General features: G+C 52.8%; 1 protein-coding gene across 1 annotated transcript in view; it reads left to right on the forward strand.

Annotated features, from left to right (window-relative positions):
- Positions 1 to 18,606, forward strand: part of CTCFL (CCCTC-binding factor like) — a 30,372-nt gene extending 11,766 nt beyond the window's left edge. Inside the window, exons 7-14 of the mRNA XM_007951527.1 lie at positions 2,918 to 3,078; positions 6,252 to 6,434; positions 12,224 to 12,347; positions 14,107 to 14,200; positions 15,343 to 15,566; positions 16,782 to 16,832; positions 17,661 to 17,852; positions 18,458 to 18,606. Coding sequence (XP_007949718.1) covers positions 2,918 to 3,078; positions 6,252 to 6,434; positions 12,224 to 12,347; positions 14,107 to 14,200; positions 15,343 to 15,566; positions 16,782 to 16,832; positions 17,661 to 17,852; positions 18,458 to 18,606 — 1,178 coding nt within the window. The remainder of the gene's footprint in view (positions 1 to 2,917; positions 3,079 to 6,251; positions 6,435 to 12,223; positions 12,348 to 14,106; positions 14,201 to 15,342; positions 15,567 to 16,781; positions 16,833 to 17,660; positions 17,853 to 18,457) is intronic.
- The last annotated feature ends 510 nt before the right edge of the window (positions 18,607 to 19,116 follow it).

The following is a 19,116-nucleotide window of genomic DNA, read 5'->3' on the forward strand; positions in this document are numbered from 1 at the left end:
GTGAGTGGCCGGTGACCAGGGCCTCCTGTGTGAGTGGCCGGTGACCAGGGCCGCCTGTGTGAGTGGCCGGTGACCAGGGCCTCCTGTGTGAGTGGGCCGGTGACCAGGGCCGCCTGTGTGAGTGGGCCGGTGACCAGGGACTCCTGTGTGAGTGGCCGGTGACGGGGCCTCCTGTGTGAGTGGGCCAGTGACGGGGCCTCCTGTGTGAGTGGGCCGGTGACCAGGGCCTACTATGTGAGTGACCTGGTGACCGGGGCCTCCTGTGTGAGTGGGCTGGTGATGGCCTGCCTTTGAGCTGTTTGTTGACTGGCAGGGCGCTGAGCTTGGTTCCAAGGCGCTCTGTGGCTGGTGCAAGTTTTCTTCTGGAGGCCTGTGGTGCCATCTGGTGGCAGCACTGTGCCAGTACACTTAAGAAGCTTGTGCTCAGGGTCCTGGCCAGGGTCACTGGACAGGAAGTCCGTGATAAGCTCTCACAGACGTTTTAGCTCATAGGGTTCTTTAGTGGATATAATTTTATAACACACTGGGCCTATTTTTTAAAAAAAAAAAAGAATATCTTATTGTGTTTTTGGTGAAAATTGACACAGAAGTTTATGTTCCCATCCAACAATTCCTGCACAGGCTGTTCCATGGCACTGGTTCCGTGCTACACCGTAGTGAGCATCTCAGGACTTCCCTTCTGGTTGTTGCATTTCCATTCATCTAGTTTCCTGACCCCTTACCCTCTCATCTTTCTTTTAAAGTCATCGTTGACCATTTGGTCTCATGTAGGTGGTTATTTTCTGAACCAGTCTCGTACTTAGCTAAAGGGTACCTCAGGGGCTGGTTTCAGTTCAATGTGTGGAGAGTTCCTCAGGGCAGTAGTCTTGGTGGTGTGTGGGGAGGGGTCCTCCAGTCTCAACCAGTGCAGTGGGTCTGTTTTCTTTTTTGGAATTTGAGGTTCTTTCTGTTCCACATTTCTCTCGCATTTTCTCAGGGTCCATCTGTGGTGGCCCTGATCAGAACAGTCGGTAGTGGTAGCCGGGCACCATCTAGTTCCTCTGGTCTCAGGGCTGATGAGGCCGTGGCTCATGTGGCCTGTTGGGCCTGTGGACTAGCTGCTTCTCTGAGTCTTTGGTTTTTTTCTTCATCTTTTGCTCCAGATGAGTTGAGACTGGGAGTTGTTTCTTAGGTGGCCGATTTCTGCAGGTTGGGAAGCGGGGGTTCAGAGACATCGAGTGAACTGTGAGAGGAGGCGGCCAGGTTGGAGGTTCTGACCCAAGCTGTGCTCTCTGCAAGGACAGCAGCAGGCATCTCTTAGCACTCAGGGTGGGGCTTCCGAGTACCAGCTGTGTGCTCACAGGAGCAGCGTGGGCCAAGTCTGGAGACGTTCTGGCAGTGACAGCTCGGAGGGTGGGGGTGCCGTTGACTCCTCATGGGCAGAGGCCAGGGATGGTGCTGACCGCCCAGTGCGTGGGCCAGGACGCCCCCACCACAGAGTTAGTAAGTGATATTAAGAAGCGGGACCCAGTTCTCCCTTCAGAGAGGTAGCCAGGGGACATGAAGCCCCCTCCTGACACGGTGAGCCTCAATGGCTTGAAAGACATCTGTAGAGGGAGAGTGGAACAAAACCGTGAGCAACTCTGGTGCCAGACTTAAGAGTTTAGGTCTCACCCCACCTGCGAGGAAGTCTTCACTGCTCGGGGGCGGGGGAGGACAGGAGTCAGGGGGGGCACCTCCCTTCGCACCGTCAGGATCCCTCCCTTTCCCGTGATTTTTCTCTCACCAGAAGGTACGGTGAGGTGGTGTTACTCGAAACACGCTGGCAAAAATCAGAACTGACCAGTTTGCTCAGCGACATCCCAGATGTGAGAGGCACTGTTTCAAAAACATTTCAGAAAGGGTGGAGGCGCTAAACAAAGTCTTCACTTTGCTTTTCCATCCTGACCCTGTGTCGGGGCGACTATGGCTGCCTGCCTCCCACCACACGTGGCCCCAGTGGGGCTGTGTAGTCTGCAGGGTCATTGCTGAGAAAGGGATGGGAGTTGGGCACATGGCGGAGTCACGTGGCTATGGCATGTTGGAGTAGGTGCCACCCTCCACACCCCCCCTCATTGGACGTGCTGGATTGTACCTCCTATGACTCCACGAGAGAAGGGGACGTGGTGTCTGTCCATCGTGCAGCTGTCAGTAGGGCCTGACACATCTGAGCAGACATGAGCATGTCCCATCTGACCTCACCATGTGTCCAGGTCATTACCACTAGGAGGCAGGGCGACACTGACCTCCAACAGCACATCTGGCCTCTCCCTCTCGGGGTGGGAGTCTTTAAGTTGAAATACCGAGGTCACATCTTTACTGGTAAAACCACTTTGTCCAGTGGGCACTGTTAGTGGACACTTTGGGTCCAGTGTGGCCCACTTTATAGAAAAGGTGACTTCATACAAAGAGTATTAGAATGACATTTTTGTATGCCGTCCCCTTAGACCAGTGGCTCAACCTGGAACAATGTTGCCCCCTTGTGGACATTTGGTAATGTGGGAAGCCATTGTGGTTGTCACAACTTGTGGATGCCACTGACACCTAGTGGGCGCAGGTCCGCAAGGCAGCTAACCATCCTACAGAGCCTAGAACAGCCCCAACAGATTTCTCTGGGAGCTCTGGTGGCGCAGTGCCTAAGGCACTTGACTGCTAACCAGAAGGCTGGCAGTTCAAACCCACCAGCTACTCCTTGGAAGGAAGGTTGGGAAATCTACTTCTTTAGCGATACCGCCTTGGAAACCCAAAGAGGGGTTGCTATGAGTCAGGTCCAACTCGAAGGCACATAACAACAACAAACGTCAGTAGTGCCAAGGTTGAGAAACGTGGAGATGGAGGGTAGGGGACTCACCCGGCAGAAAACCCTGCTGTTACAGTGTGGTGTCTGTGGTTCCCGTAGGTGTCCATGTGCGTAACCTGCATACGTACAAAGCTACTGAGATGAGGTGCCACTACTGCCCGGATGTCTTCCACGAACGCTATGCCTTTATCCAGCACCAGAAGATTCATAAGGACGAGAAGAGATTCCGGTGTGAGCACTGCAGTTACGCCTGCAAGCAGGTACCGGGCTCGGCCAGTCTGGGGCGCAGCAGGAAGAGGTGGGGTACAGGGGAAGAAGGGGCTGAAATTCCCTGTCCCTTTGAAATATCGGGACCAGCCATGCTTCAGCAGAGGAGCCCCTGGGGTACAGTTAGCACCCTGGGCTGCTAACAGAAAGGGGGAGGTAGTCCATCCGGCAGTGCCTTGCAAGAAACGCCTGGCAGTCTCTTTGCAAAAAATCAGCTCCCATGTAGCGCGTGGAGCACTGCTCCTTGCACACGTGGGGTCGCTGGGGCGGAGGCCACTTAACACAGCTGGTTGGCGTTTGGCTGTAATGTCTCTTCTGAGTAACCCAGAAGCAGCAGTGCCTTCACGCTCCAGCTTGAAGTGTGGCTCACAGGCCCCAGGAGGGAGACATCACGGTCACTCTCGTGTCACTGTTGACATTGACACTGACGCAAAGGCACTGGTGGCGCTTTGCCTGCAGTCAAAGCAGTGACCCCTGCAGACGAGTCGCCCTGCGTCCCCACCTTCGCGCCCTCACAGGAAAAGGAAAGGACAGCGTCACTGAAGAATGTGCTTAATGAGGCATGCAGGCCTTTCCCCTCACAGACTGCAGACGCCGAGTGTGCATCTGGTGGCCTGTGCGGCCAGGGGGTCTGTGCAGAGCACCGTGCTGTCCTGTGAAGCACACGTTTGTCGCGAGCAGCGCTGGGGCTGTGTGGGTCGGGAGCTTCTCAGGATGCCATTTTCTCTTGGAAGCACCAGTGGCCGACAGACGGTGCTTATCTGGTTGTTGGACGTTTGTCCAAAAGGAACACAGTGAGCCTGTCCCTTCAAGGGAAGCGTTTGTTGCCAGCGATGCAGTTTCAGCTTCCAAGGAAAATTCGACAGGTAGGACTTGGGACCACGTACCTGCTCCCGTGAGCGTGGCAGCTTTCCCACGCTGCCCGGCTTTTCTGAGGCGAGGGGGCGACGTTAACGAAGCAGAAGCTGGGTGTGGCGCTGCATGCTGCGCGTGCGCAGACAGCTCAGTACACGGGCGTTTTCCGGGTGGCCAGCGCCCGAGGGTACAGAGCCACACGCTCGGATGGAAGGAGAAGAGCGGATTCAGCCCACAGACCAGACACCCCGGAGGGTTTCCGGGTCCACACTGCAGCTTGAGGAAGTTGCCGCTTGCCGAGTTGTGGTGTAATCTCGGAAAAGAACGTCCATGAGTGTTGGAAAAGGCTGTTCAATTCACCTTCCTTCCCCAGCTACCCATTTGAGAGACTAGATTGTCTTCAGTTGCTTCAAACACCACACACTAGGCTCAGAAACCGAAGGCCGAAGCAGAGACGGGAGCCCAGCGTCTTCCTCTAGCAGGGATACCACGCGGAGCAAGGGGCCCTGCGGCACAGTGGTTAGGCACTCAGCTGTACACCGAAGGGTTGGCAGTTCAAACCCGGATGAAGGTTGAAGACTACAGGCTGCAGTATGGATTACACCTCAACATAAAGAAAACAAAACTCCTCACAACTGGACCAATAAGCAGCATCACAATAGATGGAGAAAACACTGAAGTTGTCGAAGATTTCATATCACTTGGTTCCACGGTCCACACCAATGGAAGCAGGAGTCAGGACATCAGGTATCATATTGCACTGGGCCAATCTGCTGCAAACGACCTCTTTAAAGTGCTGAAGGGCAAAGATGTCTCTTTGAAGACTAAGGTGCACCTGACCCAAGCCATGGTATTTTCAGTAGCTTCATATGCCTCTGAAAGCTGAACAATGGATAAAGGAGTTGATCCTTGTGAGTTGTGTTGTTGGAGGAGAATACTGAAAGTACCGTGGACTGCCGAAAGAACTAACAAATCTGTCCTGGAAGAAGTGCAGCGGGAATGCTCCTTGGAAGCAAGAATGGCCAGAGTTCGTCTCACCTACTCTGGTCATGTTGTCAGAAGGGACCATTCCCTGGAGAAGGATGTCATGCTTGGTGAGGTGGTGCGTCAATGAAAAAGGGGAAGACCTTCAATGAGATGACACAGTGTCTGCAACGAGGGGCTCAGGTATGGCATGGATCGTGAGGCGGGCGCAGGACCGGCAGTGTTTCGTTCTGTTGCACATAGGGTTGCTGTGAGTCAGAGCCAACGCGACGGCACCTAACAGCAGCAACATACGTGGGGTTCATGCCTTTGGTCACATCTTACCGAGAACAGTGATTTTCACCATTGCACCTTTCACCTGTGCTAGACGTGTATGTCCAACACCTGTTAGTAGCAGGAGAACGGGTGGATGCGTGAAGTACTTCAACCCTGTGAACTGAAACTCTGGTGTTTGAGGGTTCAGTTTGCACGTTCTGTTTGTCCTTTGTCAACTGAGGCTGCTAAAAATCATTACATAGGGTTCCAGATACACAGCCTGTGTCAGAGGAGAAAGTATTCATTGTTGCCCTGCCCAGTGTGGGGACCAGACCCCCACAGGCCTGGGAAACCACCAGGAAGTGATTTTTAAGGACTCTGTAACTTGGTGGTGGTGGCTGTTAGGTGCCGTGGAGTCAGTTCCTACTCGTCGTGACCCCGTGTGGCAGAGCTGAAGTGCCCCATAGGGGTTTGCAGGCTGTGACCTTTACGCTCAGGTGTCGCAAGGACTGTGGGGCTGGCACAGGACCGGGCAGTGTTCCGTTCCGTCACTGAGTTGGCTCCGACTCGACAGCACCTGGCAACAGCAACAACGATGTTTATGGCAGCAGATCGCCAGATGGTTTTCCCACAGAGCCACTGAGTGGGTTTGAACTGCCGACTTCCCAGCTAGGGCTCGAGCTCGTACCTGTTGGCACCACCCAGGGACTCTGACTTACAGCGCCCCCGTGTGACAGAGTCAAGCTGCCCCGTAGAAATCTTTGCAGGAGCAGCCCGCCGGGGCTTTCTCCCGCAGAGACACTGGGTGGGTTCAGACTGCAGCCGTCTGGCTAGCAGCCAGGTGGTTAACTGTTGCACCACCAGAGCTCCCTAACTTGGTGGTAGGGACTGTGTGGGAGTTTGTGTTGAAGAAGGCCATATGTTGAGGGATTCAGTCATGCTCTGTCGAGAAAGTGTTTGGAGTAACTTTGCCTAGCAGCACACTCAGCTTTGGGAGGGAAACGTCTTACACAGTCAGTACCGTAAAAGTCCTTTAAACAGATCAACTCTGTCTCCCCACCCCCCGCCCCAGGAGCGTCACATGACAGCACATATGCGGACCCACACTGGAGAGAAGCCGTATTCCTGCCCGTCCTGCAATAAATGTTTCCGGCAGAAGCAACTTGTGAACGCTCACTTCAAGAAATACCACGATTCCAGCTTCACCCCGACTGTTCACGAATGCCCCAAATGTGGCAGAGGCTTTTCCCGCTGGGTAAGCTCACTCGCCAGGGGCTATAGCAGCATTTTAACCTCGGTGCAAGAGACCTGGCTTCGATTCCCAGCCGGGGCACCCGCACAGCCAGCACGTGTTGTCATTCATTAGACGTGGCGTGGCGTGTTGCGGGGATGCTGAGTGGGTTTCACTGGAGCGTCCAGACTAAGATGGGCTGGGAAGGGAGGCCTGGGGACCCGCTGAGAATCAGCCCAGAGACCCTTTGGGAGACGACATTCTGACCCCTGGGACCCGCTGAGAATCAGTCCCTGAGACCCTTTGGGAGACGACAGTCTGACCCCTGGGTGGGGCACGGGGCGGCAGTGTGTCCGGGGACGACTCCACAGAGCAACAACATGCTTACTCGGTCATAACGAATCCTCCAGAAAGTCTCGTCGTCTCAAGGACAGTCACACTCAGAGATTTCAGACCCTACTGTAGAAACCTGCCACTGTCATGTCCTATGAACAACAACAAAAAAAACTGCCATCGAGTTGATTCCAACTCCTGGCAACCCCCTTTGGTTACGGAGGCGGTAAATTTTTCCAGAAGTAGATTGCCCAGTCTTCCTTCTGTGGAGCAGCTGGTGGGTTTGACCTGCCAACCTTCTGGTTAGTAGTCACATGCCTTAGGCACTATGGGGTCAGAGCTCCTTGTCTTAGGAAGGTGCTTATTAATTTTTTGGGGGGCAGGGGGGCTAAAAATACTTGACGAATCTTATGAAAGGGTGGTCTCCCTCCTCTGAGGCAGAACAATCCCACACACAAAGTCTTGAAAATACTTTCAGGGAATTCTCAGACTTGCAGAGAACCTTAGCTTCTACTGTGACATTTCAAGATGGTTCTTATAAACCAGATTTAGACTACCTCAGAGGACACAATTTTCAAAACATTTCCCAGATGTCCTTAGTATAGTGCTTGTGGCACTGTGCTAAGAAACAGATTTAGTCTTTATTTTTCCGAAGTGGTGTGTTAAGAGCTCTGGTAGCATAGTGCCTGAGGCACTTGACTGCTAACCAGAAGGTTGGCATTCAAACCCATCAGCCACTCCTCGGAAGGAAGGTTGGACAACCTACTTCCATAGTGATAATGCCTTGGAAACCCAAGGAGGGGTCGCTATGAGTCGGGTCTGACTCCACGGCACATAACAACAACAACAACAACAAGTGTTGTGTTAGTTATCTACTGTTGGATAACAGATTACCTCCAAACACAGTGGCTTTAACCAACACACACTTGTCTCACAGTTTCCAAGAGTCAGGAATTTGGGAGCAGCTTAGCTGGGAGGTTCTGGCTCAGGGTCTCTTACAAAGTTGCAGACAGGATGTCGACTGGGACTGAAGTTATACGGAGGTTTGACTGGTGCTGGAGGATCCATTTCTGAGATGGCAGCTCCCTCACATGGCTGTTGGCACAAAGCCTCAGTTCCTTGCCATGGAGACCTTTCCATAAGGCTGTTTGAGTGTCCTTACAACATAGCAGCATCTTCGCCCAGAGGAAGTGGTCCAAGAGAGAGAGAGGAACCCATAGTGCCTTTCATGACTTAGTCAGAGTGACATCATTATGTCTGCTCATTAGAAACAAGTGCCTGTGTGTAGTCCCTACTCACAGGGAAACGAATGAAGTCCCTCTTTAGGGGGAGAATATCAAAGAGGCATCTTAGTGGTCAGAGAGATCTCGGGACAATTTGCTTTGGTCAAACTTTATAAAAGTTTAAGATTATCTGAAAGTTTCCTCTTATGGGGGAAACGTTATGCCTTCTCATAAGCTAGTACTGTAGTTGTTTTCCTGAGCAGCACAGTGGGACAGTCCAGGAGCATTAAAGAAAGCCATGAGTTCAAACTGTCAAATGAGACTGATGGCAGTGCTGCAAAAATAGTGCCATTAATACTGAGTTAAAATTGTAAAGAAACGATCCTTTCATATGAAAACCAAGAAAGCTGAGAGGAGAATGTGTCAGCCTCAGAGTTCCTCAGAACAAACAAATCAGAAGTTATTTCCACCATTCAAGAAAGCATGTTTGGATTTGTATCTAGAATTTATGAGGAACTCTTACAATTCAGTAATTAAAAAAAGTCCATCTACCTGTGGGCAGTTGATCTTCAACAAAGGGCTGAAGCCCATTAAATGGGCAAGAGAAAGATGCTTTAACAAGTGGTGCTGGCAAAATTGGATATCTGCAGACAGATGAAACAAGATCCATACCTCACACCATATACAAAAACTAACTCAAAGCAGACCTAAAACTGTAAAGGTGATGGAAGAAGAAATAGGGACAATGCAGGGTGTACTAATATATGTCATAAATAGAATACCCAACACAGCAAAAACTCACAGACAGCAGAAGATAGATGAGGTAGGGGTCTCCTAAAAACCAAACACGTACGCTCATCAATAGACTTCACCGAAAGAGTAATAAGAGAACGTACAGGCTGAGGGAAAAGACATGAACAGGCACTTCAGCGAAGAAGCCATTCAGGCAGCTAACAAACCCAGGAAGCGATGCCTGAGCATTAGTCATTAGAGATGCTAGTCAAGATGCCATGAGGTACCATCTCAGCCCTGCTAAAATGGCACTGATGTGAAACACAGAACAGCAGATTCTGGTGAGGCTGTGGGAGGCTGGAACTCACCCTCTGCTGATGGGACTGCAAATGGTACAGCCACCATGGAAAATGGTCTGGCACTTCCTTCAGATGCTAGAACTAGAAATACCATGAAATCCAGCAATCCCACTCCTGGGTACAGATCCTACAGAAGTAAGAGCAGTGACAGAAATACCCATGTTCATCGCAGCACTATTCACAATACAAAAAGATGGCAACAACCCAAGTGCTCATCAGTGGATGAGTGGATAAACACCCTGTGGTACAGAGGTGCAGCGGAGTGCTACATGACGACAAATAACGGTGAGTCTGCAAGGGCCCCACGGCATGGGTGAATCAAATAATTGAGTCTGCAAGCGTCCCACGGCATGGATGAATCTGGAGGATGTTCTGCTGAGTGAACTTAGTCAAGCACAAAAGGACAGATGTTATAGAGACCGCCGTTATGAAAAGTCAAGAATAGGTTTACCCACAGGAAGAAACATTCTTGGATGTGGCAGGGAAGGAGGGCGAGGGAGGGAGAAGAAGCACTAACAAGACAGTAGACGAGTCAACTCTGGTGAAGGGGAAGGCAATACACAACATGGGGGAAGACAGCACAGTGTGGCCAAGGCCGAGGAGGACACTGAGAGGAGCACTGGAATAAAGGGCCACTGTGGCAAACGCTGTAACACGTACAGCCTGCCGCAGTGGTGCTGACTGAGGAAGCCTGTGTGTAGACAGGTCGGTAAGTACGTCTGCTGAACAGGTGAGGGAGTCATTCGGACGTACACCCTCATACATATAGAGGTGTGCTGCATAGTCTACATACGTGTTCATAAATGTCGCACATGTACTCATGTTTATAATAGAGCACATAGGAACACAGTTACAGAAACTACCTAGACATTGGGACTGAGCCACTGGACTTGAAGGCTAAGGACCTCAGGGGACAACTGGTCACCTAGGTCAGTTGGCAGAACAGTTCATAAAGTTCTCCATCCGCAGCCGGTGAGTAGCGTCTGGGGTCATGAGAAGCTTGTGAGCTGCCATCTAAGGAGCAACGGTAGGTCTCTTCCCTCCTGGAGCAAAGAAGAACAGGGAAAAACGAACTCAAGGAAGGAATTAGTCCAAAAGGCTGAAAATGGCCCCCATGAACCACAGCCTCCTCTCACCTGAGACCAGAAGAACTGGAGGGTGCCTGGTTACCAGGACTGACCTCTTAACCGAGGCCACAATAGAAGGTCCCAGTTAGAATGGGTTAAAAATTGGAGAACAAGACCCAGATTTAAAAAGAAGATCAGACTTACCAGTAGGAAGAAACTTGAGGAACCCCCAAGACTGTTGCCCTGAGACAACCTTCTAACTTGAAACTGAGAACACTTGCAGAAGCCACCTTTCAGCCAAATGGGACTGTAAGACAACAGCACCGTGAAGAACATCAACTATGCAAAACCAAAAGGACAGCATTTGCCCAAAATCACAGCTGAGAAGACAGGGAGGGATGGGAAAAGCAGACGCAATGAAACAGGGAACCCAGGGAGGAAATGGGGCGAGTGCTGACACATTGCGGAAATCGCAACCATTGTCACGGAGGAATGTCTGTATGAACTCTCGACTGGAAAACTAATACATTGTGTGCACTTTCACCTGAGTACAATACAATGTTAAAAAATCCAAAAAAATTTAACGATTTAAAAACAGGCAAAGGATCTAAATAGACTTTATTCAAAGAAAATGTGAAGGGATACTCTGCACCATTAAATCAGAAAAATGCAAATCAAAACCACAGTGAGGTGCCACTTCATGGCCACTAAGATGGATATAAGGAGTGAAGTGCTTAAGGCATTGGGCTGCCAACCAGAAGGTCAGTGGTTCAAACCCACCAGGTGCTCCATGGAAGAAAGATGAAGCAATCTATTTCTGTGAAGATGTACCGTCTTGGAAACCCAATGAGGGTCACTGTGAATCAGAATCAACTTGATGGCAGTGTTTTTGAGTTTGAGGATGACTATCAAAAAACAGATAATAGCAAGTGTCAGTGAGGACGTGGAAAGTCAGGACCCTCATACACTGCTGGTGGGAATGTAAAATGGCATAGCCATTGTGGAGAAGAGTCTGGCAGTTCCACAAAAAGTTAAACATAGAATTAATGTATGAGCCAGCAATTCCACTCCTAGGTACACACCCAAACAAGCTGAAGACGTCAGCCCACCCAGACCCTGAACAGGAGTGTTGATAGAGCGCCGGTGACGAGTCACATAAGGTGGAAGCAGCCCACGTGGACAGCAGCTCACGAGGGGGTCCGCCAAACCAGGTCTGCACGTGCAAGGACTGGCACTCAGTGATAAAGATGGGTGAAGTACGACACCTGCTCCAACATGGACAAGCCTTGACGACGTCACAGTCAATGAAAGAAGCCAGACATGCCACCCCATGGGATTCCATTTCTGGGGAATGCCCATACAAGGCAAAGCCACAGGGACAGGGGAGACTGGTGGTTGCCAGGGATTGGACGGAAGAGGAAACGGAGTGACTAACGGTTGGTCATTGTTCTTGTGTGCTGTTGATCGTTCCGACTCCAGCAGCCCTGTGTGACAGAGAACCACCCCAGAGGGTGTCCGAGGCTGTCATCTTTGTGGAAGCAGATCCCAGGTGTTTCTCCTGTGCAGTCACTCGGTGGGTTTGAACCAGCGGCCTTTCACTGTTCTGCCACCACAGCTGCTCTTTCTAACAGTTACTCCATCCCCACCAGTTGCCATTGGGTTGAGCAGGATTCACGGGGATGCCCTGTGTGGCCGAGCACAGCTGGGCTCCGTGGGGTTTTCACGGCTGACTTTTTGGTAGCAGATCACCAGGCCCCTCTTCCTAGGTGCCGCTCAGTAGACTCGAGCCTCCAACCTGTCGTTAGAAGCTGAGCGTTCACACCACCCAGGAAGTCCCGCTAATGGTCCCGGGTTTATTTGAGGGCAATGAGAAGGTTCTAGACTGTATTGTGTTTGTGGTTGTGGTTGTACAGCCCTACGAATGTGTTATTTAAAATCTGAGTTGTGTCCTGTGCATTGTACTGAAGGGTGTGTTACAGAAACAGTGCACCTGGACACTTGCCTCAGTTTCCCCAGAGCCCATCTCTTTGACCATGTCCCAGTGCAGTGGCCCAGGGATGCTGATCTCACTGTGTGTCCGTGTGTTGTTTCCCCAACAGAATAACATGAGCAGACACTTGGAGAAGTGTAACTCAGGGCAGAAGAAGTCCGCAGCCTCCGGAAAAGGGGCAACGACGAGAAAGAGAAAGCAGACGGGCCTGAGAGAGGCAGAGAAGGAAGCAGGTACCCTTCATGATTCGTTTTAACCTGACGGGTTTGCTTGTTAGGAATTTCCCTGGGTTCTGAGAGCCACCAGACAGGGCACACACCTGAAACCCTCGTGGCGCCCTGTGTGTCCTGGGAGGCAGCTCTGCTCCCTGTCACTGGGGGCAGGGTTTGAGGAGCATTTTCCACCGGTTTGACCGCTGGTGAATCAGGGCACTTATCCACCCACCTCTCAGGACAGCACACCCTCCACACACTCCTGCTGCCAGGTCATTGAGAGACAGGTGGGTGTCACGGCCTCCGCTCTGCAAACTCTAGTCAGCTGGGAGAGTGGAGCCACTGGGTGCCACAGGCGTTAACCCCCTGGCCCCAGGGTGCCTGACACGAGTTCCCAGCTCAGTGACAGGTTGTCATCACCTCTCTTCCCAGTAAAGTCACACTCCGAGAGGGACCCAGAAGACCAAGCCCGGTAGCATTTGATTCTGAGTCATGATGACCCCACGGGACAGAGCAGAACTCTCCACAGGGGTTTTTAGCTGTAATCTTTATGGATGGTTTAAAAGTCAGAAAGGCTTAATGTAATCTTTATGCATGGTTTAAAGTCAGGAAGGGAGCGTGTCAAGGTTGTATCCTTTCACCGTACTTACTCAATCTGTATGCTGAGCATAAAATCCAAGAAGCTGGACTATATGAAGAAGAATGTGGCATCAGAATTAGAGGAAGACTCATTAACAACTTAAGATACGCAGATGACACAACTTTGTTTGCTGAAAGTGAGGATGACTTGAAGCACTTACTGATGAAGATTAAAGACTCCAATCTGCACTATGGATTACACTTCAATATATTGCATTAGGCAAATCTGCCACAAAAGACCTCTTTCAGGTGATGAACAGCAAAGATGTCTCCTTGAAGACTAAGGTGTGCCTAACCCAAGCCATAGGAGCTCTGGTAGTGTAGTGCCTAAGTCACTAAGTCACTTGACTGCTAACCAGAAGGTTGGCGGTTCAAACCCACCAGCCATTCCTCAGTATTTTCAATCACCTCATATGCATGTGAGAGCTGGACAATGAATAAAGAAGACTGAAGAAGAGTTGATGCTTTTGATTGTGGTGTTGGAGAAGAATACTGAAAGTACCTCGGACTGCTAAAAGGACTAACAACAGATCTGTCCTGGAAGAAGTGCAGCCGGAATGCCCCTGGGAAGCAAGAATGGCCAGACTTCACCTCACCTACTTCGGTCATGTTGTCAGGAGGAACCATTCCCTGGAGAAGGATGTCATGCTGGGTAAAGTGGAGAGTCGACAAAGAAGGGGAAGACACTCAACGAGATGGATTGACACAGTGGCTGCAACGATGGGCTCAGGTATAGCAGGGATCATGAGGCTGGCACAGAACCAGGCAGTGTTTCGTTCTGCTGAGCATGGGGTCGCTATGAGTTGGAGATGACTCGACAGCACCTAACAACACAACACAACACAACAATATTTATGGAAGCAGAGTGCCAGGGTGTGTTTGAACCACCAACCTTTAGGTTAGTAATTGATTGCAAACCATTTGTGCCACCCAGGGACTTCCTTAGAGATGGTCCACCTAGCTCTTGGGCCGGCATTCTGTTCATTGTCTCTCATAGGAGAACTGAGAGCCACGGAGCAGGACTGGAAACCAAATGGCCTCACAACAGAATCGAGGCAATGTCTGTGTGGCGTCCTGACTCCTCAGTGTCCCCTAAATCTTTTTTTGAGCCCCAGTCCTCAACTTGTGCATGTTCCCACAGATGGGCGCTGGCCCTTGCTGTTCCTTCAAGAGATGCCGGTGAAAGGAATGTCGCCCAGTGAGCGTGAATTTCAGATGAACAGGAGGAGGGAGTGGTCAGCATCAGTATGTCCCACACACTCTGTGGGACGTGTTTGTGCTAAAAGCTATCTGTTGTTTATCTGATACTCACGCCTCCTCCTTAGGCAGCAGGTTCTGGGGTCCCTCGTTCCATGACTCTGACAAGCAGGCCAAGCCCTCCTCTTTGCGCAGCTTGCCCATCCAAGGAAACACGTCCTCCGGCGGGTGTCGTCCTCTGCGGCATGGACCCGTGCAGCTGGGCTGTGGGCAGCACACACAGTACCTGCTCACTTAGAACTCTCCAGAGACACGCTCACTGCCCAGCCGTGGGTGCCTTTCTTCCCTCCTCCCCGAGAGCTCCTGACGCACCAGGCACGGGTCTGCACCCACTTCCTGTGGCCTCACTGTGGCCCTCCATGGGGCCCCCATTGTCCGTGTAGCCGAGGGTGAGGTCTGCACAGGATGGAGGGCTTGGACACCCCGTCAGGAGGGAAAGGCCACAGTCGGACCCAAGTCCTGACCCAACCACGGCACCCACAACCTTCCCAGGCCCTCACTGGGTGAGGCCCATCGCCGCCTCACAGCACACGGACGCCCTAGGCCCCCACCACCGTCCCAGCAGCTGCTGCCGCTGCTCCTCCCTTCTCTCCCCTAAAGGCCCCACAGCCTGGGCTCCCGAGATGCCTTCGTTTCCTGTAATGTCGGAAGAAACACTGTATGATGTGGTGGGAATAAGACAGTGGATCCAGCCGGGATCTCAGCTGTCTTCAGGCCAAAGCCGTGGTAGTGTGTGTAGTATCTTCACGGAGGCAGGAATTAGGCAGGGCCTCCCTCCTTGAAGACCCACCAGGCCTCCCTCAGCCCGTCCTTCCCCGAAGGATCAGCTGCTCAGGTGTCTCCCAGTGAGACAGACATGTCCCCCCACTTCCCGTTCTTCCCGCCTGAGGAGCTCACCAGGGACCACAGGACAGCTGCCCCCTGGCTGCCCCGCCTCAGCCCTGCCCCCAGCTTCTGTCCCCATCACCACCTGAAGCCACCAGCCCCTGTCACTCACCCTCTCACTCCCTGCATGGCTGCAGCTGGACATTCCCATCTCTCTGACCTCCTCCTCCTCCCCCTCCCAGCCCTTCCCCGAGCTCAGCCTGGGCCCACCCTCTCTTCTGCCTGCTTCCCACAGGCCATTAGGCCACACCCACAACCTCATCAGCACCTCCCCCATGACCACACCCACCCCACCCCATGCCCACACCGAAACCTGCAGCCACACCCGTGCCCATGCCTACACCTGTGCCCGCGCCCACAGCCGTGCCTGCACCCTGGCCTCGGTCACTACGTGTGGACACGTCTCTGATGCAGGACTCCATCCCCACTGGCCCCTGCAGGCTGGGGAGACGTACAGGTGTACCTTGGAGATATGGTGGGTCTGGGTCCAGATACCTCGATGAAGCCAGGATGGCAGTAAAGCAAGTCACGTGACTCTGCTTTCCCAGTGCAGATAAAGCTGTGGTTACACTGCACTGTAGGCTGTAGGGAGCTCTGGTGGTGTAGTGGTTAAGGCATTTGGTTACTAACCAAAAGGTCGGTGGTTGGAACCCACTAGCTGCTCCAAGGAGTAAAGATGTACAGCCTTGGAAACCCATCGGGGTCCGACTATAAGTTGGAATCAATTCTGTAGCAGTAAGTTCAGTTTTCTGGCTGTGGTTTGTTAACTGTAGAATCGACTCGGTGGCACTGAGTTTGGTTTTCTGGCTGTGGTTTGTTAAGTGTGCAGCAGCACTGTGTCTAACAAACCATGTACACACCTTAATTTCAACATGCTTTATTGCTACAAGATGCAAACCATCATCAGGGAGGGGTAATCTTTTTGCTGGTGGAGGGTCTTGCCTCCATGCAGATGGCTGCTGACTGACCAGGGTCGTGATGTTAAACATTGAGGTGGGTGTGGGAAGGTTGGGGTGGCTGTGCGGAAGATTGGGGTGGCTGTTGGGATTTCTTAAAACAGTGAAGTTTGCTGCATGGATTTCTTAAAACAGTGAAGTTTCCCTGCAACACTTAGAGACCACTGTAGGGTTATTAATGCGTTTAGTCTCAATAGCGTCTCAGGGAACAGGGAGGCCTGAGGAGAGGGACACAGGGGGAACGGCCAGTGGAGCAGTGAGAACACACACACTTACTGATTTCATCCGCTGACTTATAGGTGTGTGGTTTGTGGAGCCTCTACACAATTACAGTAGTGACATGAAAGGTCACGGCCCCAGATCACCATGACACATGATAATGACAGAGATTGACATATGATGGGAACCAAAACGTGACACGGACACACAATGAGCACACACTGTTGGACATGGGGCCCACAGGTTTGCTTGACGCAGGGTGGCCCCAGACCACGAGACATCTGCAAAGCGCAGGCAGGTGAGGTCCTCCTGGGTCCCTCACCTGGCAGACACCTCGGCTATCTGTTATTTGAAAGTGAATCTTACGGCCCTCCACGGCCGGCCCGCCCCCCCCCCCCCGTCCTCTGCTGCACCTGGTCCGGTCAGTGTGACACCCCCTCTGCCCACACACTCGAGGCCCCCCCTTGGACTGCGCTTCCACACTGCTCCCCGAATCCAGCCCTCTCCACTCCTGCCACCGCCCTCATCCAGGACAAGGCCTCACATGAAGGTGAGTGTGGGACAGGACTCCCGCCACCTCTTTTCAGAGCCAAGAGAACTTTCAGACACACATCAGCCCTTCCACCCTTGCCAACCACCAGTGACAGCCCCTCCCCTGGCTACCCTGCACTCCAAGCCTGGCACCGACCATGGCCAGCCCCGCTCCCCTGCTCACCGCCCCTCAGTCTCAACTGGGCTGGGTTGGCCCTTCACTTGGCCTGGTTGCCTGGGTGACCAGTGTCCCTCCCTGACGTCTCAGCTCCGCGCCCCCTCTCCTGTGGGGAACTTAGCTGGGTTCTCCTCTCACGGGCATTGGGCCCTTTGGGGGACGGGGGACCTGTTCCCCCGCACTCACTCCTCATCCTAGCACCTGCTCCAGGCCCACCAGTCAGGAGCCGTTCATTCCCTGCTGTCCAAACACAAGGGAGTGCTCACCTGTGAACGTGTGCCCTACTGGGAGAGACCAAGCAGGGCCATTCCAACCCCAGCCCTTCAGCCTCCACGCGAGAGACCGAGGCAGACAGCCAAGCCCTGGCTCTGAGTGGGGCAGATCCTGACATGTCTGTGTCAGCAGGTGGCTCTGAAGGGCACTGTCTTAACCCCCTCCTGACTCGTTTCTAAGCTGCTGGAGGGTGGGCAGGGCAGGCTGCGGACCTGGCCGTGACCACAGTGCGTCCAAGCACGGTGCTTGGCCCCTAATGCGTTTGCAGTGGATGGAAGTGCCCACAAGAAGCTGTTCCCATTTTGGCCACGTCTTTCGGTGGGGACAGAAGCCAGATGTGGGTGACCAGCTCTGCCACCTCACGGGCCCCTGGGATCTGCATCTACCGTACGGCAGTGCCCCTCAACCAGAGCGATTGTGCACTATCCAGAGACGCCCGAGTTGTCACAGCTTCAGAGGTGCAGTGCTCCTGGCATCTCGTAGGGGCGGCCAGGAATGTGGTTCAACGCCCTACCGCATCCCGGACAGCCCTCCCCACAGACCCAGGGCCCGACATCAGCAGTGCCGACATGGAGAGCCCTGACAAACGCAAGTCGTCGACATCAGAAGCCTTGTGTTGCTGCCAGGTGCCGTCGAGTCGATCCTGGCCCACGGCGACCCTCTAGGACACGGTAGAACGGCCCATAGGGTTTCCTGGGCTGTGATCTTTATGGAAGTAAATCGCCAGGTCTTTCCTCCCACAGAGCGTGGCTGAGGGCTTCGAACCACCGGCCACACAGTTGTTGTTGTTGTTGTTGTTATGTGCCGTGGAGTCGGCCCCGACTCATAGCGACCCCTCCTTGGGTTTCTGAGGCAGTATCACTACGGAAATAGATTGCCCCATCTTCCTTCCAAGGAGTGGCTGGTGGGTTTGAACCGCCAGCCTTGTGCTTAGCAGTCAAGTGCCTTAGGCACTATGCTACCAGAGCTCCCTAGTGGCAGCACTTAAAGGGCGTGTGCACTTAACCACTGCCCCCCCCCCCGGGCCCTTTCCGGAATACTTGCACTCCCCTTTAAAGCAAAAGGTAGATTTCGAAAAAAGCTTGTGGTCATGTTTAAAATTCAGTGCTTGTTTCCAAAAGATACATGCCCTGTTGACCAGTTCTGATCTCACCGTTTGGTTTTAAGCGCGCTAACCTAGTCCCTTCCCCCAGCAGCAGGTGCCGCGCAGGAGGTGGCGCAGATGTCCGCGGAGAGAGGCCAGGCGTGCCCAGGCGAGCTCAGCCCGGTGGACGCCGGAGTCGGAGGAGACCTCAGCGCGGCCCTGACCTGTGAGATGATCCTCAGCCTGATGGACAAGTGAGGGGGGCCCCACAGCAGCCCTTCCCTTACAGCACCGAGCCCAGGCTTCTGCATGTTCCCTGAACTCAGCTCATGACGACAGATGGTCCCCATCCCCCCACCATCTGAACTGGTCCCTAGAATCCCGTGCCTTTTCTGCCAAGGTATCTCAAAGAACACGGCAGGTTACTTCCTAATAGGCTTCAATCTTGAATCGGCAAAGCCTCCCACCTATGAATTCACTTGGCATTGGGGAGGCAGGCCACTTGCAATGAATTCTTTGCGTAATGGTTATTTCAGCTCTAGTACAGGGTCGCTGTGAGTTGGATTTCATTTGACGGCCACAGATTTGGTGTTGGTTATAGAGCAACTGCCATCCCTGGGGCCTGCTAACTGAAAAGTTAGCAGTACAGAGCCACCCAGTGGCACTGCGGGAGACAGGCCTGGCAATGTTCCTCCACAGACACTACAGCCTAGCAAACCCCACGGGCAGTTCTACCCTGTAACACGTGGGGGACCACGAGTCGGGGTC

This window comes from Orycteropus afer, unplaced genomic scaffold, assembly GCF_000298275.1.
Source record: "Orycteropus afer afer isolate SDZICR_OR568_19922 unplaced genomic scaffold, OryAfe1.0 scaffold00295, whole genome shotgun sequence".
In the NCBI taxonomy this organism is placed as follows: domain Eukaryota; kingdom Metazoa; phylum Chordata; class Mammalia; order Tubulidentata; family Orycteropodidae; genus Orycteropus; species Orycteropus afer.